Here is a 22,442-nt window from a genome sequence, read left to right as displayed (position 1 = left end):
TTACCTCGGCTCACCGCAACCTTACCTCCTGGGTTCAAGCAGTTCTCCTTCCTCGGCCTCCCAAGTAGCTGAGATTATAGGCATGCACCATTATGCCCAGCTAGTTTTGTATTTTTGGTGGAGATAGAGTTTCTCCCTGTTGGTCAGGCTGGTATCGAACTCACTACCTGAGGTGATCTGCCAGCCTTGACCTCCCAAAGTGCTGGGATTACAGGCGTGAATCACTGCTCCCAGCCTCATACCAACGAATTTGAACATTGTTTTATGTGCAATGGGAAGAGGTAGGTTTGTGAGAAGTAAAAAATTATTCAGCCTATCTCTCCTTCACCTTTTCTGTGTCAGGCTCTATGGTAATTGCACAGATTAATCTGCCACAGTCCTTACCCTCAAACAGCTTTCAGTCTAGGTGGGAGGTAGACATGCACACTGACAATTACAACCCACTGTGGTACCATCATAAAGCTGGGTTTCTAGACCTCGGCATTATTAACATTTTGCACCAGATTATTTTTTTTGTGTGTGTTAGGCTTTCCTGGCATTGTAGGATATTTAGCAGCATCCCTGCTCTCTCCCCACTAGATGCCAGTAGCATTCCGCCCAATCAAGATAGTAAAAAATAACTCTAGACTTTACTAAATGTCCCATGGGAGCAAAATCACCCCTAGTTGAGAACTTCTATTATAAGGTAAGTTCAATGGTATTTTCTCACTAGAGTGCCTTGGGATGAGCCAGCCAAGGTGTCCTGGAATACTGAGATGCCAGTACATTTTTCCTAGTCATGTCTTGCCTATGCTGGGGTCTGTTGGGTCCTCTGCAAGGTGCATTAACCCCTTTCGTTCTTTTGCCTCCAGGCTATGGTCAGTGCAATCAGAAAATTCCTAGAGGGCATCCCAGACCTGCAGCTAGTCTATACCCACCATCCACTCCTGCTCAGGTTCTTTCTGTTGTATCCAGAGCTCATGAGTAGGTTTGGGCACCGTGTCCTGGAACTTTGGTTCTCCTGGGAAGAGAGCAGCTATGAGGAATTCAATGATGTCACCTCTGCTGGGCAGCCCACCCTTCCTACCAGCTTAGCAGTCCTGTTCCAGTTGCTCAGAAGCATCCCCAGCATCCTGCTTATCTTGCTGGTAGGTGACCACTCCTTCATTTCTACATTCAGAAATGGTGGACCTTCAGACGCTGTGGCTCATGCCTCTAATCCCAGTACTTTGGGAGGCCGAAGTGGGTGGATCACCAGGTCAAGAGATTGAAACCATCCTGGCCAACGTGGTGAAACCCTGTCTCTACTAAAATGCAAAAATTAGCCGGGCATAGTGGCACGCGCCTGTAGTCGCAGCTACTCGGGAGGCTGAGGCAGGAGAATTGCTTGAACCCAGGAGGCGGAGTTTGCAGTGAGCGGAGGTCGCACCACTGCCCTCGAGCCTTGCCCCTGGTAACCAAACGAGACTCTTGTCTCAAAAAAAAAAAAAAATGGTGGGCCTTTTCTCTCTGGGTGCTGATTTACTGAGGTCAGGGCACCCACAGCTGCTTTAGCCCACCTCTGGATTTATTACTGTCTCCATGTGAGTGGGGGGGTCTCTTCTACTTGCAGGTGCCTGACTTCTTTAAATCCACACTGTTCTCTAAGTCTAATGGAAGTCTATGGCACTGAGAGATGTGTGCCTCTCTTCCTCGGGGATGACACTATAAAATGCAGATCTTAGTCACCATCCCTTCTCACCTCCCTGTCATCTCTCAGGCAGACTCTGCTAACACAGGTTTAATGTCAAAGGAAGCTCCTGGGACATGTAGATGGAACTATCTGATGGCAGAGGGTCTCCTCCTCTTTTTTTGCCATGACTCACATGATAATATTACATGTGTAACATACTTGCTCAGGCATACCTAGAATTGTCAGATGTCCTAATGCTTTTTTTTTTTTTTTTCCCCTGGAGACAGAGTTTCATTCTGTCACCCAGGCTGTAGTGCAGTGGTGTGATCTCTGCTCACTGCAACCTGCGTCTCTCCCCTTCATGCAATTCTTCTGCCTCGGCCTCCTGAGTAGCTGGAACTACAGGTGCACGCCACCACGCCCAGCTAATTTTTTATTTTTATATTTTAGTAGAAATGGAGATTCACTTCATTGTCCAGGCTGTCAATACTTTTTAATGAAGTAAGACATTACTGAAATTCCCATCAGTAATTAAATGGGTTAATTAGATTAGATAAGGTAAACTGCCTCGTGTCTGCAATTTCCAACACACTGGCTTTAACTCCACTTTTTCCCTTCCACTCAACAAAGCACATTGAACAACAAATTAGAGTAGCAGGGGACAGAGCTAAGATACTAGATTTTCTTCACCAGATGAAATATTTGGGGTCAGTTTCTCACACATAGTAGGTACTTATTGTAAGGTTAGCTGAGAGAAAGGAGAAAAGACCCCAAGTCAGGCAAGCATGTTTTATTAACCTGCTGGGCTGCCCCGTAACAGTCAGAGGAGGCAGCCCTGAGCTTACAAAATGAGGGGTTTACAAGGGGTGAGAGGGGCATAAAGGAATTTCAGGACTGAGATAATCTATCAGCTGTAACAGGCAGATACATAGTTTGTTAACTTGTGACAGACTTACAATACATCATCCTGTGACTTTTTTGGCAGCAGTTTTTAAAAATGAACCCAGGATTTTACAGGTATGTGTCAAACAGGAATTTACAAGTATGGATAGCAAACACTGGTTTTCCCTGTCCTCCCCCAAGCTGCCCGGATGGCTGTAATCAGGCTTTGCTTAATTGTAGCACATCTGGCAGCCTTGATGTGGCACTTAGATAGGAGTTCAGAAATGCAGCTGCAGAGCAATCAAGAGTAGGAGGAAGGGGTCAACTTGGATGATTTTCTGAGGCAGCTTGTCCCTAACACTTATAAATATTTATGACCCGTTGAATTATAGGTATGGATAGATCTAAGTCTCTATTTCATAACAAAAATAATAATGAATTCAGCGGGGTGTGATGGCTCACGTCTGTAATCCCAGCACTTAGGGAGGCTGAAGCAAGTGGATCATCTGAGGTCAGGAGCTCGAGACCAGCCTGGCAAACATGATGAAACCCTGTCTCTACTCAAAATACAAAAATTAGCCGGGTGTAGTGGTGCATGCCTGTAATCCCAGGTACTAGGGAGGCTAGGGCAGGAGAATCGCTTGAACCCAGGAGGTGGAGGTTGTAGTGAGCTGAGATCACACCACTACACTCCAACCTGGGCAACAGAGTGAGACTCCATCTGAAAAAAACAAACAAAAAACAACAAATTTAGGTCCTCTGATATACTTAGGGATAGTAGTGACAATATAGTCATGCATTGCTTAATGATGGGAATATGTTTTGAGAAACACAGTGTTAATTGATTTTTGTGGTTGTGTCAACATCCTGGAGTACACTTACACACATCTAGATGGTCTAGCCTACGACACACCTAGGCTATATGGGATGGCCTGATACTCCTAGGCTATAAATCTAAGTATTAAAAGAAGCAAACCAAACAAGTGAATCTCAGGAGACCAAATCCTTAGAGTCTATGTCACTGGGAAGCTACAGTAGATGTCCCATTCTTTATCCTGGTGACTCAATCCTTGTCCTTGAATATGCACCATTCTCATCACCTCTCCTTTCTGGAGGTGGTGGGGTTAGGGCAGAGAGGAGTCTTGTGCTAGAGCTTAACAGGAAGGAGTGGCCTTTAAGATGGGCTGCTGCATAGAGGACTAGGAAGATAGAGGCTACTCTGAACTTCAGTTTCCTCCCACAGAAAATGGACATAACGTGAGAGTAGATGAGATAGTATATAGGAACACTCTTGGTTTGCTTCACATAGTGGGCTGTCATTCACTAATCATTAACTCTGCCTCTGAATCAGAAAAAGTTCATCTCAGAGAAGCTAGTTGAATTGCCCAAGGTCATATAGTTAATAAGGGTCATGGACTAAGAGCCCAGCGTTAGTAAGTTTTTCACTAAATTAGATCCTGGAGACATCAATGGTAAAAAAGAACAGCGAGGAACAACTTTGTTGTCTGTTTAGTTATATAATTCTTACCATTTCTCCCCAGCTTCTAGCCACAGGAGGGAAACAGAGTCTAAAAATATGTGTTGGGCCAGGCACGGTGGCTCATGCCTGTAATCCCAGCACTTTGGGAGGTCGAGGCAGGTCGATATTGAGGTCAGGAGATGGAGACCATCCTGGATAACATGGTGAAACCCCATCTCTACTAAAAATACAAAAAATTAGCCAGGCGTGGTGGCGAGTGCCTATAGTCCCAGCTACTCGGGAGACTGAGGCATCGAAACACTTGAACCCGGGAAGCGGAGGTTGCAATGAGCTGACATTGCACCACTGCACTCCAGCCTTGGCAACAGAGCAAGACTCCATCTCAAAAAAAAAAAAAAAAATTTTTTTTTAAATGTGTTGGTACCAATTTCTGGTTTTGATAGGGGTAATTAACAGCTGAAAACAAAGCAATAAATTGCCACTCTTATCAATGGGTGGTCTTTCATATAGGTTGTTTAGTTGTGAAGGAACAATGACATCACAGAAGTTCTATTTCCTCCTTGGCCAAATCACTCTGGTCTGTCTAATCCCAGAGAGTTCTGGACAGCTCTGGAGAGCAGAGACTACAGATTAGGTCATGCCCAGAGCCTTCCTACTGACCCATAATGGTGGGGTCCACATATTCCTCTTCCTCCAGCATTCACCATAGCTACCCAAAGCTGAGTAGCCCCTTTCCTTTTATTCCCTTAACATTCATTAACTCAGATTTCTGAGGGACTAGTGGCAGTGGGGCAGTGATGTGTTGATGAAGGCGCAAGACCAGGAAACTGGTTTGAGCTTGGGCTCTGTGACCCTGGGCAAATCATGCCCCTCCCTTCCCACTGGGCTTCAGCTCATACTCTGTAAAGGTATTGGAAAAAATTATCTAGATCCTCTGTAGCCCTCTCATTCTGTGACCCTATCCAGAGATGTTTTCTAAGTCCTTACAAGGTGAGGAAGATGAAGTAGACCTCATCCCTTCCCTTCATTAACTCAGTGCAATAGAATTTACAACTTTATTACTTTCTTGATACGTAAACTGATTAACCCGCCCCAGTTTTCTCATTTGACACCTACCTGGAAGAGTTATTATAGAGCTATAAATAATGTATAAACAAATATACAGCTATTGTATAAACAACATAGTACCTGACATTATTAGGCCCTAACTGAGTGGTTGTTACTGATATTATAGTCATTTTTCCAGCAACTGTGGAGGTTTCTAAGAGCCAAACTGAGACATCCCTGTGACCCCATCCCTCTCCTTCTGCCCAGTGATCAGCACACCTGGGTTTGTCTGGCCAGGTGCATTGTAGCCATATCTCTCTGTCAGGAGCTCTCCTCCCTGGAGAGGAAGTCTGTTGACCTTGGATTCATAGCACTCACTCCAAACTGGCCCAGCACATTAGCCTGTCCAAAGGAATTGGCTTCTTTGAGCTGGTAGGTGCCAGGAGCTATCAGTAGGGTAGCCTCTGGTGCAGCTTCTGACTGCCTTTGTCTTTAACAGATACTCATTAAAATAACTCTAGGCCGGGTGCGGTGGCTCATGCCTGTAATCCCAGCACTTTGGGAGGCCGAGGCGGGTGGATCACGAGGTCAAGAGATCAAGACCATCCTGGTCAACACGGTGAAACCCCGTCTCTACTAAAAATACAAAACATTAGCTGGGCATGGTGGCACGTGCCTGTAATCCCAGCTACTCAGGAGGCTGAGGCAGGAGAATTGCCTGAACCCAGGAGGCGGAGGTTGCGGTGAGCCGAGATCGCGCCATTGCACTCCAGCCTGCGGAACAAGAGCGAAACTCCGTCTCAAAAAATATATAAATAAATAAAATAAAATAAAATAACTCTGAATGCAAAATAAAAAGAAATGTCCTTCCCCAGTGGGGATATGTGAAAAAAGAAAAAAAAATTTTAAAAAGAAGATCAAGGAAAAAAAACCTATGTCCTTTCACATCCTCTGAGCCTATGGCCTTTATAGCTTGGGGCAGAGATAGCCAGATGCCTTGGTAGAGAAGGGGCCTGACCTGGTCCTCACTTCCCTTTCTGTGCACTGAATCTGCCCTAATTTATACTCTTCCTGCCCAATGACATAATCACTCTCTCCTCTTCTCCTTTAAGGCATACCTTAGGTTCCCCGTCCTGAAAACAACCTTTTGACTCTAGTTCTTCCATTTGCAAGAGGGAGGCATCCTGGAAAATAGAGCTTTGGACTTGGAGTTGGGAGACGTGCATTCAAATTCTGTCTGTGCCACTGGCTTATATGACCTTTAGCAAGTCATGTAATCTCACTGAGCCTCTGTTTTCTCCTGTTTGGGATGAATTTAATAAGGGTGGCTCTATTCTAAGAGGTGGTTGTGAGGTGTCAGTGTACCTAGAGAGCCTTTGATACCTAACAGGTGCTTAGTAAGAGAGCGATTACCCAGTTTTTGTGACACTATAATTCTGGGCCCTTTTCCTGCTCCTATATTCCTCATTGTCACTTTCCCCAACTGCCATACCCTCTGATCTCTGGCTTTCTTCTTTCCTGCTCAGGACCTAATCTATTCCAGCCCAGTGGACATAGCACGCAAGGTACTGATTAGCCTGAGGACCTTCCTGAGGAAGAATGAGGATATCCAAGTGGGCGGTCTTATCCGAGGCCACTTCCTGCTGATCCTACAGCGTCTGCTAGTGGAGCATGGGGCCTCCCCATCAGGAGGTCAGTCTGCAGGTGCTGTGGGCACACTTTGACCTGAAAGCCAGTCAAGAATGGGCATCTCTATCTTTGTTAGGTCTGTTCCAGGAGAAAGAACCAGGGTCTTAGCTGAAAAAGAAAAGTCAGGCCATTGTGGCATCAAGCCAAACCTTACCTCCTTTCTCTCACTGCAGAGTGGGTGTACCACAAGCTTGGTTTGATGTGCAAATGTTTAACATGAATAGGTATGTTTGATGTGTGCGTGCATGTCCCCACCCTGTGCAGCATGTGCTCAGAGTTGTTTGTCATAAGAACGGCAGCCCCGCTGTGGGAAGAAGAAAGTGGGAAGTCTGGAGGAAGCTGGAGGTAGCAGCAGTCTGGAGGGTCTGGGGAGGGAGGTGGATCTGTGATGTGTTGGAAGCTCCCAGTGAGATCCGGGAGAATAGTTTCCAAATCTGGAATGGTACTCACTGGAGTCAAGGAAGCCTGATGTTTGGTACAGTATGAAGACACTGAAATTGGGATTGATTGATTTATTAATTTATTTAATATTTTATGTATTTTATTTTATTTTATTATTATTTTATCTGTCACCCAGGCTGGAGTGCAGTGGCAAGATCTCAGCTCACTGCAATCTCTGCCTCCCAGGTTCAAGCAATTCTTGTGCCTCAGCCTCTTGAGTAGCTGGGACTTGCAGGCATGTGTCACCACACCTGGCTAATATTTCTGTATTTTCAGGAGAGACAGGGTTTTACCATGTTGCCCAGGGTGGACTCGAACTCCTGAGCTCAAGAGGTCTGCCTGCTTCAGGCTCCCAAAGTGCTTGGGTTACAGGGGTGAGCCACTGTGCCCAGCCCTGTTTTTTTCTATTTTTAGAGAAGCTGAATTTTAAAATTAAATTTCTAAGCAAAGCGAGAGGCAATTTGTGGCTACCTGACAGAGGACTGAGGGTTTGGAAGTAGGTGTCAAGAGTAGATGAGTTATTCCTTTTCCGGGAAGGACAAGCCATGCTTAACTGATAATACTGGTTAAGAACCATAAGATTTAGTGGAAATAAAGTAGGAAATCCATGGGCATTGGATTCAGATTTGGGTCTTAATCTGTTTGGACCATAGACTGGGTAACTTACAAACAACAGAAATTTATTTCTCACAGTTCTTGGGCCTAGGAAATCCAAAATCAAGTTGCTGGAAGATTCAGTGTCTGCTGAAAGCCCACTTTGTGGTTCATAAATGGCTGTCTTATTTTTCCTTCTTTCTTTCTTTCTGCTTTCTTTCTTTCTTTTTCTTTTCTTTTCTTTCTTTCTTCCTCCTCCTCCTCCTTCTCATCCTCTTTCCACTTTTCCTTATCCCTTCCCTCCTCCTCCTTTCTTCCTTCTCCTCCTCTTTTCTTCCTCCTTCTCCTCCCCTGGCCCCCACAGCCTTGACCTCCTAGACTCAAGCAATCCCCCAACCTCAGACTCCTGAGTAGCTGGAGTTACAGGCATGTGCCAGCATGATGGCTTGTCTTCTTACTATGTAAGAAGAAGGGGCGAGGGAGGGAGTGCCTCACAGTTTCTTTCAAAAGGCCACTCATCTCATTTATGAGGATTCTACCCTCCTTAGTCATCTACCAGAAATCTTACTTCCTAATATTATCACAATGGGGGTTAAGATTTCAACATGAATTTTGGAGGAACACAAACATTCAGACCATAGCGCCCTGCCACTTTCTGGCTGTGGGATCTTGGAGAAGTCACTCAGCCTCTCTGAACCTCAATTTTGTAAGTGCAAAATGGGAATAACAATCCATGCTTCACATTTTTTTTCATGGGATTAAATGAAATAATGAATTCTTGGTACCAACCTATGTCTAGCACCTAGTAGTTACGCCTGTCCTGAATGAAGAAAGATATAGGGGTAAATCCCAACAAAACATCTGACTTCTTAGGAAACAGAAAACTTTGAACCTGTTATTATGGGCCATTAAAGCAGGGCAGGGTGTCCGACCTTTAGGTGATCTGAGCATCAGACTTCCTGCCCACCCCTCCTTGTTCTTCACAGCCTTGGGGAACCTACCATTGCTGCTGAGCCTCCTCTCCGTGATGCAGCTCAGGAATGTGTCAGAGGAAGAACTGGACAGCATGGCCATGAAGCTCCTTCACCAAGGTGCCCTGCCTGCTTGAGACAGCACCCATGGGCCCAGGGCTGGGTGTGCAGTGGGTGCTCACGCAGTAGGCTGGTGTTCTTTCTTCTACCCTTTCATCCCTATGGAAGAAGCTAGTATGTCATTCTATTCCTAGGGGTTTCTTGCTAAAGGACCTGTCAGGACCTTCTCTGCTTGTTCTCTGGGAATGTTTAGGAGACACCCCACCCCTGCAAAAAATCATCATATGAGGCCAGGCATGGTGGCTCATTTCTGTAATCCCCACACTTTCGGAGTTTGAGGCAGGAGGATTGTTTGACGCCAGGAGTTCAAGATCAGCCTGGGCAACATAGCAAGACCCTGCCTCTACAAACGGCCAGGCATGGTGGCTCATGCCTGTAATCCTAGCACTTTGGGAGTCTGAGGCAATGCATCGTTTGAGCTCAGGAATTCAAGACCAGCCTAGGCAACATGGTGAAACCTTGTCTTTACAAAAAAATACAAAAACATTAGCTGTGTATGGTGATGCACAGACTTATAGTCCCAGCTACTTGGAGGCGCCTAGGTGGGAGGATTGCTTGAACTCAAGACGTCGAGGGCGCAGTGAGCTATGATCTCACCACTGCTTCTAGCCTGGGTAATGGAGTGAGACCTCATCTCTAAAACAAACAAATCAATGTGTAACAGGCATAAGCTCTAGAGTCAGGAAGTCCTGGGTTTGAATCTCAGCTTAGTCACTAGCAATCATCTAGTCTCTGTGAGCCTTAGGTTCCTCATAGGTAAAGTAGCAGTACTTCCCTGACTTAAGATTGAGATAAGGAATACTTATCTAGTTAGATAAAGAATGTCACACAGTGCTTGATACACAGTAGGCCTTCAACAGTTGCTATCCATGCAGATTTTTTTTTTTCCTGGTACAAGGTCAGCTCTCCACCTCATCCTACAATTGACTCAGATCTGATGATCCAGTTCACGGTTCTCCAGGCTTCTTTCTGACCCACACCTCAGACCTCCTTGGTTTTTCAACTTGTGATGTTATCATCACTTCATAGGCAGTACCTACAGGAAGATTTGCTGAGGAAAGGTTGAAATTAATAGGAAAAATGATGTGTCTTCAATGTCTGTAGACCCCCAGGTCCTCTAGCCACAGGTGAAAATGGGGTACCTTCCCTGCCTGAAGCCCAGTCCTCCTCATGAGAAGATCAGTGTCAGATTCAAAAAAAGGCCACTGGGGATAGGTTGCAGATGGCCTCAGCCTGGTGCCAGTCATCACTAGCCTGTCTGTGAGATTAAGGATGACACTAAGCTAGGAGGGAGATCTGTGTGTGACAAAGTCAGCTTTCAAAAGAGACTCTGACAGGGAGTAACAGGCTGAAACCCACCCATGAAATGTAATAGGGCATTTACATATAATCCTTGAGCACTTCTATATGATAGCACAGAGAGTAGAGGATTGTGGTTCGGGGTGGAGACCTGCTGGTTTGGGTGACCGCAGGCCAATTAGAAGTCAGGGTGTGATATGGCTGCCAAAAAGTGAATGGAGATGTAGGTAGATTTCCTATTAGGATGGGGGTAGGGAGATGGGAAGTGGGAGTTCCCAGTAGTAAAGGGATATGTTCTATAGCTATTTACAGTGTAATGTAGTACTCATGAAGCCTGGGGGAATGCAGAAGCAGCATCTAATCTTGCCTTGAGAGGTTAAGGAAGGCTTCAAAGGGGAGACTAACTTTTCACTAAATCTTTTTTTTTTGAGACAGGATTTCACTGTCACCTAGGCTGAAGTGTAGTAGCATGATCACTGCTCACTGAGGCCTCAACCCCTTGGGCTCGAGTGATCCTTCCACCTCAGCCTCCCAAGTAGCTGGAACTACCAGTGTGTGCCACCATGCCCAGCTAATTTTTCGTATTTTTTGTGGAGAGATGGGGTCTCACCACGTTGCCCAGGTTGGTCTCAAACTCCTGGTCTCAAGCAATCTGCCTGCCTGAGCCTCCCAAAGTGTTGGGATTACAGGTATAAGTCACTGTGCAGTCCTGAGCTGAATCTTGATTGCTGACTAGGACTAGAGGCTTAGCCAAATGAAGTGATGTGAGAGAGACGATGTGGCAAGTGCAGGGAACTGCACTTCATTCGACTGTTAAATTTCCCTTGGGAAGGTAGTGAAGATGAACATCTCAACTGCTATAGTCTTTCTGGCTAATGTGCAGCTGTAGGCTGCTTGCCTGATGTTTGTCTAGATGGAGGGTATGAATGTGCCTTAAGGTTTGTCACTGTTTCTTTCCATTGGTTGTAACGTCAGGGACACTTAGTTTGTTCTTGCTCCCCAAGACTGACATCTGAAATAGCCAGTTGCAGGTCACCACCTGTGACAAGTGTGAGTGCTGTGCAGTAGGCCACCTGGGGACTCATCTCTTGCAGTGAGCAAGCTGTGTGGGAAGTGCAGCCCCATTGACGTGGATATCCTGCAGCCCTCCTTCAACTTCCTGTACTGGAGCCTTCATCAGACCACACCCAGCAGTCAAAAAAGAGGTGCAGGGGCCCACGCTGGGACAGTGAAGAGTTCTGGGCAGTGTCTGTGACCCTCTCTACCTCAACTTTTCCATCTCAAAAAAATAGGGTTGTATGTATGGCTGGTAGTCAAAAGGTCCTTTCTGGTTCTAATAACCTGAGCTTCTGTTATGAAGCTGGGACCCTTAGAACCTCAGGATGATCCTTTGTTTGTGAAGCCCCCATCAGGTGCTAAGCACCGTTGTGGTGCTTAGCTGGAGCTCCTCTGTAACTCCTGTGGGCCCTGCCCTGCCCACCTCCTGCAGCTGCTGCAGTGCTCCTGAGCGGCACAGGCCTGATGCAGCTTCTGGAGAAGATGCTGGCACTCACCTTGACAGAAGCAGACTCTCCCAGGACAACGCTCCTCTGCTCTGCCTGGCTGCTCACCAGCTCTTTATCTGCCCAGCAGCACAAGGGCAGTTTGCAGGTTAGTTTCTAACTCCTGTGGCTTTGAGGCACGGGGTGGCACTCAAAGGAGTGTTGAAGATCTTGAGTTCTGGTCCAGTTCTGGGGCTTATTAGCTGTGTGACCTTAGCAAGGTATTTACCTTTTCTGAGCTCAGTTTCCTTATGTACAAAACGGGGAAAACATCCCAGGGTTGTTATCAGGTTGGTTTATATTAACCCACTTAACACACAAGGTTTACTCACACTCCAGGCTCTATTCTTGGCACAGAGGAATAAAAAATGAATATAGCATGTGTCCTACCCTTAGGAAGCTTGTAGTCTTGAAAGATAAGATTGTACTCAGCAAAGATAGTAGGGAAAAGCATTCCAGGTAGAGAGAACAATATGAGCAAAGGGATGAAGCTGCACAAATTCAGGACATAGTCTATATATTTGGGGAGTGGTGAGGTGCTTTGTGTGGTGAGAATGCGGGAAATGAATGGCGCAGGTCAGACCAGACAGGGAGGCAGAAGCCAACCTGTGACCTCGAAGTGCAGCATGGCAAGCTTTGTAATGCTGCACATGGTTAGCTGTCATTACTGTTCCAGAAGGTGATGCAGGGACAGAGAAGAGCAGTGGACATATCCACAGAGCACCTCCTTTCTCCTCAGCCCCTCCCTCTTGTAGGGCCTTGTCATCACAGTGCTCTGTGTGAGCTCCTCTGTGGGCTGCTTCTCATGGAAAACATCTGCTAGCCTCTGTGGTATCCTCACACTGTGCCTAGTACTGTGCCAATCTAGTGATAGGCACAGAGAAGTGACATTAGTTTTAAACTTTGACCCCCAGAGGGGCAACAAGCTGTGGCAAATCTATGCTCTGGCAGATCCTGCAGATTACTGCCTGTGGTTGGGTTGGTTTAGGACAGAAACCTTTCCTAATTTTCCATGTGAGGCTGCTCGGCCCATCCAGCTCTCTGTATCACCTGCCCAGGAGAAAACTGGCATTTTGTCCTTGTCTCTGGCCTGGCACTCAGCTCACACCTAGGCAATTACCTATTCCTAGCTACTTCCAGCGCCCTGACTCAGGCCTGATCATTCATCCTCCCTACTAATGTGACCCAGTTATAATCTCCTGGCCACCCGCCTCTTCCCTCTGCATGTCCTATCATTGCAGCCACATTCTGTCCTCACATCCCTTCTGCCCAAGCTCCTTCAACAGCCTTTTTGTCCTCCTCTAGGCCTGGCCCTCTGCAGCCTTATTTTCTGCCATTCCCACCCACCTTCCCTGTCCTCTGGCTAGGCATTTGCACTTCTCCCAGTCAGCTGTGCTCCTTCACTTTGCCATACCTTTTTTTGTCTGTTTTGTTTATTATTAATAGACTTCACTTTTAGGACAGTTTTATAGAAAAATGGTGCAGGTCGTACAGAGAGTTCCCGACACACACACATAGTTTCATGTTATTAACATCTTACCTTAGTATGATATCTCCATGCTTTTTTACAAGTTGGTTCTTCTGCCTAGAACTTACTGCTTTCAATAGGAGTTTCTAAGGAACTACTTTGTGCCAGACTGATAGAACCAAGCAGAAGAAGAGTAGTTCCTGCTCTCAGGCAGCCTATGTTCTGGCTGAGGAGAGCAGGTTCAATAGCTTTGAAACTGACACCCCAACTGGCCCCTCAATTTGGGCATTGCTTGACATTAAAGTCATGTTTACTGATGCTGATCCTCAGCTGTCCCTCACAATAGCTCTGGAGGGAGTGAAAGCGAGTGGGTGTTGTCTTAATTTCATAGATGAAGAAAGTAAGCCATGCTGAGAGAGGTGCAGTGACTTGCCCAAGGGCATACAGCTGACAGGTGACAAAGCCAGGATTTTTATTTTTTTATCGTTTTTTAATTTTTTTATTATTGATTGATTGATTGATTGATTGAGACGGAGTTTCGCTCTTGTTACCCAGACTGGAGTGCAATGGCGCCATCTCGGCTCACCACAACCTCCGCCTCCTGGATTCAGGCAATTCTCCTGCCTCAGCCTCGTGAGTAGCTGGGATTACAGGCACGTGCCACCATGCCCAGCTAATTTTTTGTAGTTTTAGTAGAGACAGGGTTTCACCGTGTTGCCCAGGATGGTCTTGATCTCTTGACCTCGTGATCCACCCGCCTCGGCCTCCCAAAGTGCTGGGATTATAGGCGTGAGCCACCGCGCCCGGCTCGTTTTTTTAAAGAGATGGAGTCTGTTGCCCAGGCTGGAGTGCAGTGGCGCTATCCCAGCTCACTGCAGCCTTGGCCTCCCGGCTCAAGTGATTCTTTCACCTCAGCCTCCTGAGTAGCAGGGACTACAGGTGCATGCTACCATGCCCAGCTAATGTTTTTTGTATTTTCTTGTAGAGATGGGGCTTCATTATGTTGTCCAGCCTGGTCTTGAACTCCTGGGCTCAAGCAATCCTCCCACCTCAGCCACCCAAAGTGCTGGGATTACAGGTGTAAGCTGCTGTACCTGATCTGAGAGCCAGGATTTTGATTTGACCTGTCTGACTCCAGATCTTCTGAGTTAGGGGTATAGTGGGCAGAGCCAGAGGCTGAACCACAGATGAGGCCAGGGAAGGCTGTCTGGTGGAGGAGGCCAATGAGGATGAGGGAGATTTGGGAGAAAAACAGTTCTCCAGGTACAGACTTGATTCTCTTCCTCATGCTCCTGAAGCTAGGACCGGTGCAGCTTGGAAGACTCTGTGGCCTCCTCTGTCCCCTTTTGATGCAGTGGATATGTCTGGGGAGGTGGTAGAAGAGATATTCAGGCAGGTTATTTTCTGTTCAGACTTGGGGTTAGCCTTTTGCCCTCTGCCCTGCCAGGTTCACCAGACACTCTCTGTGGAAATGGACCAAGTATTGAAGGCTCTCAGCTTTCCAAAGAAAAATGCTGCACTGCTCTCAGGTATGGGTCCACAAGTCTCCAGCAGGAGAAGAAAAGCTTTTTGCCCAGGTTTTCAAATAGGACCAGCATACAGACCAGCCTGTGGTCACTCCATAATTGTCTCATCTTCATTGTCTTCCATCCTGTGACAGAGCTGGGCGGGAGGTGGGAAGGAGACAGGAACTGGGTGTAAGGAGTCTTCTGCTTCCAGCTGCTATCTTATGCTTCCTGCGGACAGCCCTGCGACAAAGCTTTTCCTCTGCCCTGGTGGCCCTGGTACCCTCAGGGGTCCCGCCACTGCCAGCCACTGAGGACACTGTCTTAGCTCCACTGCGAACATCACAAGTGCGGTCCCTGGTCATTGGGCTGCAGAACCTCCTGGTGCAGGTAAGGCCCTTGCTGAGTGGGCACAGGCAGTGGGGCTTGCTTCTGCCAGGACAATGGCAGGAAGGGGCAGCTGCCTGTCAAGGGCCTGATATTCCTACCAGGGATTGGAGGGTGGATTGAGTGAGACTTGAAAAAAATATTATTTTTTTTTAAATTTTTTAAATACAGACGGGGTCTTGCTATATTGCCAGGCTGGTCTCAAACTTCTGGCCTCAAGTGATCCTCATACCTCAGCCTCCAAAAGTGCTAGAATTACAGGCATAAACCACCATGCCCTGCCTGGGTAAGACTTTTAAAGCTACAGTGACAGAAACAAAACTCAAACTGGTAACTGAGAAGTCCTGGGGTCAATACTGGCTTTAGGCACAGCAGGATCCCAGAAGCTCAGACAAGGTTATCAGACTCCATCTCTTGGCTCAACATTCCTCACTGTCAGCTTTATTCTTATGAGACAGTAGGATGACCAGCAGTAGCTTCTAGCTTATATCCTCTGGGAAAAAGATTCTCTTTCCCTATAGTTCCCAGAGTTGAGTCTCATTAGGCTGGCTTGGGTAAAATGTCTCATGGCTGGGGCATAGGATGCCCTGAGTAGCCCGGTTTGGGTCAGTGCCCTCTCCTGGAGGCCAGGGTATATGATCAGCTCTCCATAGCCCAGGTGGGCTAGAGAGAGGGATGGTTCCCCACGAGAAACTGCCACCACAAGAAGGAGGGTATCCAGGGTAAGCAAAAGCATGTCCGCCTCCAAATGGGTTGTGTTTTATGGCTTAGGGGACACTTGGAGATCAGTGTTTACCTTACCCATGACATCCTGAGTCCCTGACCCACTGTCATGGCCTGTGAAGGGTACTGGGAGTCCCAAGAAAATGTCCCAGGAATGGGCCCTATGCTAAGTCAGTGGTTGCTGAATCTTGTCTTGTGTGGCACATCCATGCACAAGGCTTTTGCTTTTTTTTTTTTTCCTTTGAGACGGAGTCTTGCTCTGTCACCCAGGCTGGAGTGCAATGGCACAATCTCAGCTGACTGCAAACTCCGCCTCTCGGGTTCAAGCGATTCTCCTGCCTCAGTCTCCTGAATAGCTGGGACTACAGGCATGTGCCACCACGCCCAGCTAATTTTTGTATTTTTAGTAGAGAGAGTTTCACCACATTGTCCAGGCTGGTCTCAAACTCCTGACCTTGTGATCCATTCGCCTCAGCCTCCCAAAGTGCTGGGATTACAGGTGTGAGCCACCACACCTGGCCCCCTCTGTGTTCTTGAGGATCAAACATCTATCCTATTATGGCACTTAGCTCTTTCTACTTCAAGTTTCCATTTTCTTATCATTCTTCTCCCCACCAGGCTGTGATATACTCAAGGGCAGGGACTGAGTCTGGTTAATCTTTGTGTCTACTTCCCCTTCTGGGTTTAGAGCTAATTTACAATTCAGGAATCAGATGAGAACCAAAACATCAGCTTTATTGCTGGTAAACATCATACTAGAATATTGGCTGGGACTCTGGGTCAGAATGGCCTTTTTTTTTTCCTGCAATTTTTCAAACATACGGCAATGAGAGAATTTTGTTTGTTTTGAGACGGAGTCTTGCTCTGTCACCAGGCTGGAGTGCAATGGTGCAATCTTGGCTCACTGCAACCTCTGCCTCCTGGGTTCAAGCGATTCTTCCACCTCAGCCTCCCAAGGAGCTGGGACCACAGGCGCGTGCCACCACACCCAGCTAATTTTTGTATTTTTAGTAGAGATGGGGTTTCACCATGGCCAGGATGGTCTCAATCTCCTAACCTTGTGATCTGCCCACCTCGGCCTCCCAAAGTGCTGGGATTACAGGTGTGAGCCACTGCGCCTGGCCTGAGCCACCACACCCAGCCGAGAGAATTTTATAGTGAACACTCACACACCTACCACCTAGATTATACGAATAACATTTTATTATACTTGCTTAATCCTACCTGTCTAAAATGAGCTTTCTAAACTACCTTCTTTCTCCTTGCCAGATCAGGGGTCCACAGGTGGGAACTGTGTTTGCATTATGGACACTGAGCCAGCTGGCTAGCATTTTAAGAGTTTAAGTTGATGAGGGCATAACCTTTAATACCTTAATCCTGCCCTGATGGCATGGTAAATCTTAAGCTAGTGTCTTGCCTGTTAGATGAAACCGCTTTGGGTGAGGAGGATGAGTTAGGGAAATGCTTTCCCCCTAATGTTTCTAAAAGGGCTGATGTTCCTGTTTTAACATTCAGAACAGGAGATGTAAGGGGAATGATTTCCCAGTACCTAGCACAGAGCTTGGCACAAAATTGGCATTTGGGAATGTTTGTTGAATGGATGGAAACCACGGAAATTAATATGACATGATCCCAGCCATGTTGGCAGATTATAGGAAACACAAATAATTACATGTAATGCCAAAATCACCTTTTAGCAGTTGAGCATGCCTAATACAAAAGTCCAAAATTCAAAATGCCCAATGAGCATCTGCTTTGAGCATCATGTTAGTGCTCAAAAGTTTTAGGTTTTGGAGTATTTTGTATTTCGGATATTTGGATTACAGATAGTCAACCTGTATTTGTTTTTTTTGTTTGTTTGTTTTTGAGATGGAGTCTCCCTCTGTTGCCCAGGCTGGAGTGCAGTGGTGTGATCCCAGCTCACTGCAACCTCCGCCTCCTGAGTTCAAGTGATTCTCCTGCCTCAGCCTCCCAAGTAGGACTACAGGTACGCACCACAACGCCTGGCTAATTTTGTATTTTTAGTAGATGTGGGTTTTACCACATTGGCCAGGCTGGTCTTGAATTTGACGTCAAGTGATTCACCCCTTTGGCCTCCCAAAGTGGTGGGATTACAGGAGTGCTCAGTCTCAACCTGTATTTGAATCAAGGGAGGCTGCACAGGAGAGGCAGCATTTGAACTGGACCTTGAATGATAAAAAAGCCTTCTTCAAACCAATAGCCTAAACACTAGGGGGAGGTGCCAGTGAGTTTTTGTTTGTTTGTTTGTTTGAGACAGAGTCTTGCTGTGTCACCCAGGCTGGAGGGCAATGGTTCGATCCCAGCTCACTGCAACCTCTGCCTCCTGGGTTTAAGTGATTCTCCTGCCTCAGCTTCCTGATTAGCTGGGATTACAAGCGCACGCCACCAGGCCCAACTTTTTTTTGTATTTTTAATAGAGACGGGCTTTCACCATGTCGGCCAGATTGGTCTCAAACTCCTGACCTCAGGTGATTCACCCGCTTTGGCCTCCCAATGTGCTAGGACTACAGGTGTGAACCACCATGCCCAGCTCCCAGTGAGGTATTGTATAGCATTTTCCCCATTTGCCCCTCATGCCCAAGAGCCTAGGTGTTTCCCTGGCCTGTGATACTCAACTCTGACTCTGGCAACTGTTTATTTTTGTTTTTGAGACAGGGTCTTGCACTGTCACCCAAGCTAGAGTGCAGTGGAATGATCATGGCTCACTGCCACCTTAACCCGCTAGGCTTAAGTGATCCTGCCACCTCAGCCTCCTGAATAGCCAGGACTACAGGTATACACCACCATACCCAGCTAATTTTAAAATACTTTTGTATTGGTAGCAAGGCCAGGTACAGTGGCTCATGCCAGTAATCTCAGCACTTTGGGAGGCCGAAGTGGGTGGATCACTTGAGGTCAAGAATTCGAGACCAGCCTGGCCAACATGGTGAAACCCTGTCTCTATTACAAATACCAAAAAATTAGGCAGGTGTGATGGCGTGCGCCTGTAATCCCAGCTACTTGGGAGGCTGAGGCAGGAGAATCACTTGAACCCGAAGGTCGAGGTTGCAGAGAGCCAAGATCGTGCCACCACACTCCAGCCTGGGTGACAAAGCAAGACTCTGTCTCAAAAGTACATTAAAAATAACAAAATAAAATACGTTTGTAGAGATGATATCTCGCTATGTTGCTCAGGCTGGTCATGACCTCCTGGGCTCAAGCAATCCTCTGGCATTGGCCTCCCAAAATGCTAGGATTACAGGTGTGAGTCACTGCACTTGGCCTTGTTTTAATTGTAATTATATATAACATAAAATTTAGTATTTTAATCATTTTAAGTATATAGGTCAGTAGCATTAAGTACGTTCACGTTGTTGTTTTGCAACCTTCACTATCATCCATCTCTAGATGGATCTTTTTCATCTTCCCACACTGAAACTGTACCCATTAAACAACTCCCAAGTCCCCCTAATAGCCCCTGGCATCCACCGTTCTATTTGCTATCTCTATGGATTTGACTACTCTAGGGACCTCATATAAGTGGAATCATGTATTTGTGTCTCTGAAGGTTTTTGACTGCCTGTCCTCAACAGTCCCTGGGAAGGGGAACCCAACCTGAGCAGCTCATGACTCCCTATAGAAGCTGCTGGGACTACCCTGATTATAGGAGGGTATTGCTGAGGAGCCTGTCTTAGCCTCACAGTCACTACCCTTATAATTGCCTAGTGAACAGGACCAAGTAGTCTTTTCCTCTTTTCTCTCACTGCCATACTACCTAGAAATTTCCCGGCCTTCTGTGTTCAGCCACAATGCCCCCTCTGTCACTGGCCAGGACCTCATGGCTAGAGCTAAGCCTCCTTCATTCCCTTCTACCAGTTTGTTGTTTAAAACTAGCGGGTGTGTGTGTGTGTGTGTGTTTGGTTTTTGTTTTTTTGAGACAGACTCTCATTCTGTTGCCCAGACTGGATTGCAGTGGCATGAACTTAGCTCATTCAGCTCACTGCAACCTCTGGCTCCCAATTTCAAGCAATTCTCGTGCTTCAGCCTCTCCAGTAGCTGAGATTACAGGCACCTGCCACCATGCCTGGCCAATTTTTGTATTTTTAGTAGAGACAGGGCTTTACCATGTTGGCCAGGCTGGTCAAACTCCTGGCCTCAAGCGATCTGCCTGCCTTGGCCTCTCAAGTAGCTGAGATTACAGGCACCTGCCACCATACCTGGCCAATTTTTTGTATTTTTAGTAGAGATAGCGTTTTACCATGTTGGCCAGGCTGGTCTCAAACTCCTCGCCTCAAGTGATTCACCTGCCTTGGCCTCCCAAAGTTCTGAGATTATAGGTGTGAGCCATAGTGCCTGGTCTTAAAACTAGCTTTTTATTCATTTGTTCAATCATTCATACATTCAGCAAATATTTCTTCCACAGTAATCCATAGAGGAAATCCCTCTTCCTTGAGCTCCCAGAATGGCTGATTCAGCTCTGTATTGAGTATCATATTAATCATATTTTATTATATGATCAGTGGTTTACATTGTCTTCTTCCACAAAACTGAAAACTTCTTTTAGGCAAATGTCCCCCGTGTGGGAAGTCAGAGCCTTCACAGAGAAAGTGACATTTGAACTCAGCCTTGAAAGGTGTCTTGGCAGAGGTATAGAGGGAAGGGCATTCCAGCAGGACAACAGCATATACAAAATCACAGGCTGAAAGTGCATGCTGGGGTGTGGAGTGTAATGAGGTAGAAAGTGAGACTAAAAAGCTGGGCAGAGCCAAACTGAGCCATACCTCATACACTAGGCTAAGAATTGCTGTGGGAACTGTGGAAGGACAGCTGTCAGACTTTGTGAAAGTTCCCTCTCAGGCTGAGTGCTATGGCTCATGCTTATAATCCGAGCACTCTGGGAGGACAAGGTGGGTGAACTGCTTTGAGTCTAGGAATTCCAGACCAGCCTGGGCAACACAGTACAACCCCATCTCTATAAAAAATACAAAAAATTAGTTGGGTATGGTGGCACATGCCTGTAGGCCCATCTACTCAGGAGGCTGAGATGGGAGGATCACCTGAGCCCAGGAGGTTGAGGCCGACATGAGCTATTATCACACCACTGAGCCCCAGCCTGGGTGACAGAGGGAGACCTGCATCTCAAAAGAAAAAAAAAAAGAAAGTAAGTTCACTTTCAGCCACAGTGGGGAAGGATGGGGGCAAGGAGAGCACCTGGAGGTAAGGCGACTGGTGAACAAGAAGCTGTACATGCAAATGACAGCTAGGCCACCTTCATACTCATGAGGGTGGCTAAAATAAGAATACAGATAGTACCAAGTGGTGGCAGGAAGGTAGAGAATGTCCACACAAAACCTTGTATCTGAATGTTCATAGCAGCACTATTCACAATAATTAAAAAGTAGAAACAGCCCAATGTCCATCAACTGATGAACAGACAAATTGTATATCCATACAATGAAATACTATTTGACCATATAAAGGAAAGAAGTACTGACACATGCTACAACATGGATGAACGTTGAGCACATTAAGTTAAAGAAGTCAGACATAAAAGAGCACATATGATTCTGCTTATGAGAAATGTCTGGAAAAGGCAAATCTATAGAGACAGAAAGTGGATTAGTGGTTGCCTAGGACTGAGTGGAGGGATAGGGGAACAAAGAGTGACTGTTGAGTATGAGGTTTCTTTTTAGGGGTGATAAAAATATTCTGGAATTATATTGCTGTGCAACTCTGTAGATATAATAAAAACTACTGAATTATATCTTTTAAAGGATGAATATTATGGTTCCTGAATTATATCTCAATAAAACTATCCTTTAAAAAACTGGTGTCAAGGGAGAAAAATGACAATGAAGACTAAGCTAGGGCTCTGGGTGCTGCTCCTCCTTGATACCTCTAGGCCAAAGCAGCCTGGTGGCACCAGCATTACAAACTCAGTGCTGGTCAGCTATGCAGAATCTTCAGCAGTCGGGTAGCCCAGTGTGATGCAGTTGAAGGTACAGTATCTAGAGTCACGGGGATCTGTGTCAAAGCACCTGCCCAGCCTCTGACTCTGAAGATGTTTAGCAAGTCACTTACTAATCTTCATGTTCTCCATCTGCAAAATAAAAGGGGTGTTTTGACATTAAACAATATGAGCCCATGAGAACAGCCTCCATTCCCTCAGGAATGGAACACAGTGAAGGAAAATGTTAGTTGAAATAAGACTAGAGAGTGTCCAGGGTCCACCATGCTGGGTCACCTGGGGTGAAGGGGCAGGCCAGTGGCAGCAGAGGGCTCTGAAGAAGGGCCGTGGGCACTGGAATGATAAGGGTGGTACGGGGGTGAGGAGGAGCCAGGGGCCAATTTCCCATCTGCTTAGTTCTGAGGCCACAGGACTGGAATATATCTCTGAATGTCTCTGGAGTAATGGCACATCAAGTCCTTCTCACACTTCAAATCCGTTTTTTTATTGTGACACCAGAAAAAGAAAACTCTACTCTTCTAAAGGGCCTGTGTGATTAGACTGGGCTCATCCAATCTCCCTTTTTCCATTAACATAATCATAGGAATAACATCTGGATGCAAAAGTCATGGGCCAACTTAAATTTCTGCCTACCACATATTATAAGTGTATATTTAACTTTTTTTTTTTTTTTTTT

The 22,442-nt window shown here is 46.4% G+C and overlaps 1 protein-coding gene across 1 annotated transcript in view; it reads left to right on the top strand.

The window, feature by feature from the left end:
* MEI1 (meiotic double-stranded break formation protein 1) overlaps positions 1-22,442 on the top strand; it is a 95,520-nt gene that overhangs the window by 67,048 nt on the left and 6,030 nt on the right. The window contains exons 19-25 of the mRNA XM_037731994.1: positions 852-1,127; positions 6,587-6,752; positions 8,771-8,875; positions 11,269-11,379; positions 11,664-11,824; positions 14,631-14,712; positions 14,903-15,078. Of these exons, the coding sequence (XP_037587922.1) occupies positions 852-1,127; positions 6,587-6,752; positions 8,771-8,875; positions 11,269-11,379; positions 11,664-11,824; positions 14,631-14,712; positions 14,903-15,078 (1,077 nt within the window). The remainder of the gene's footprint in view (positions 1-851; positions 1,128-6,586; positions 6,753-8,770; positions 8,876-11,268; positions 11,380-11,663; positions 11,825-14,630; positions 14,713-14,902; positions 15,079-22,442) is intronic.

This window comes from Cebus imitator, unplaced genomic scaffold (assembly GCF_001604975.1).
Source record: "Cebus imitator isolate Cc_AM_T3 unplaced genomic scaffold, Cebus_imitator-1.0 Scaffold435, whole genome shotgun sequence".
In the NCBI taxonomy this organism is placed as follows: domain Eukaryota; kingdom Metazoa; phylum Chordata; class Mammalia; order Primates; family Cebidae; genus Cebus; species Cebus imitator.
Note: the sequence above shows the minus strand (reverse complement) of the source record. Positions and strands in the feature narration are given on the sequence as shown.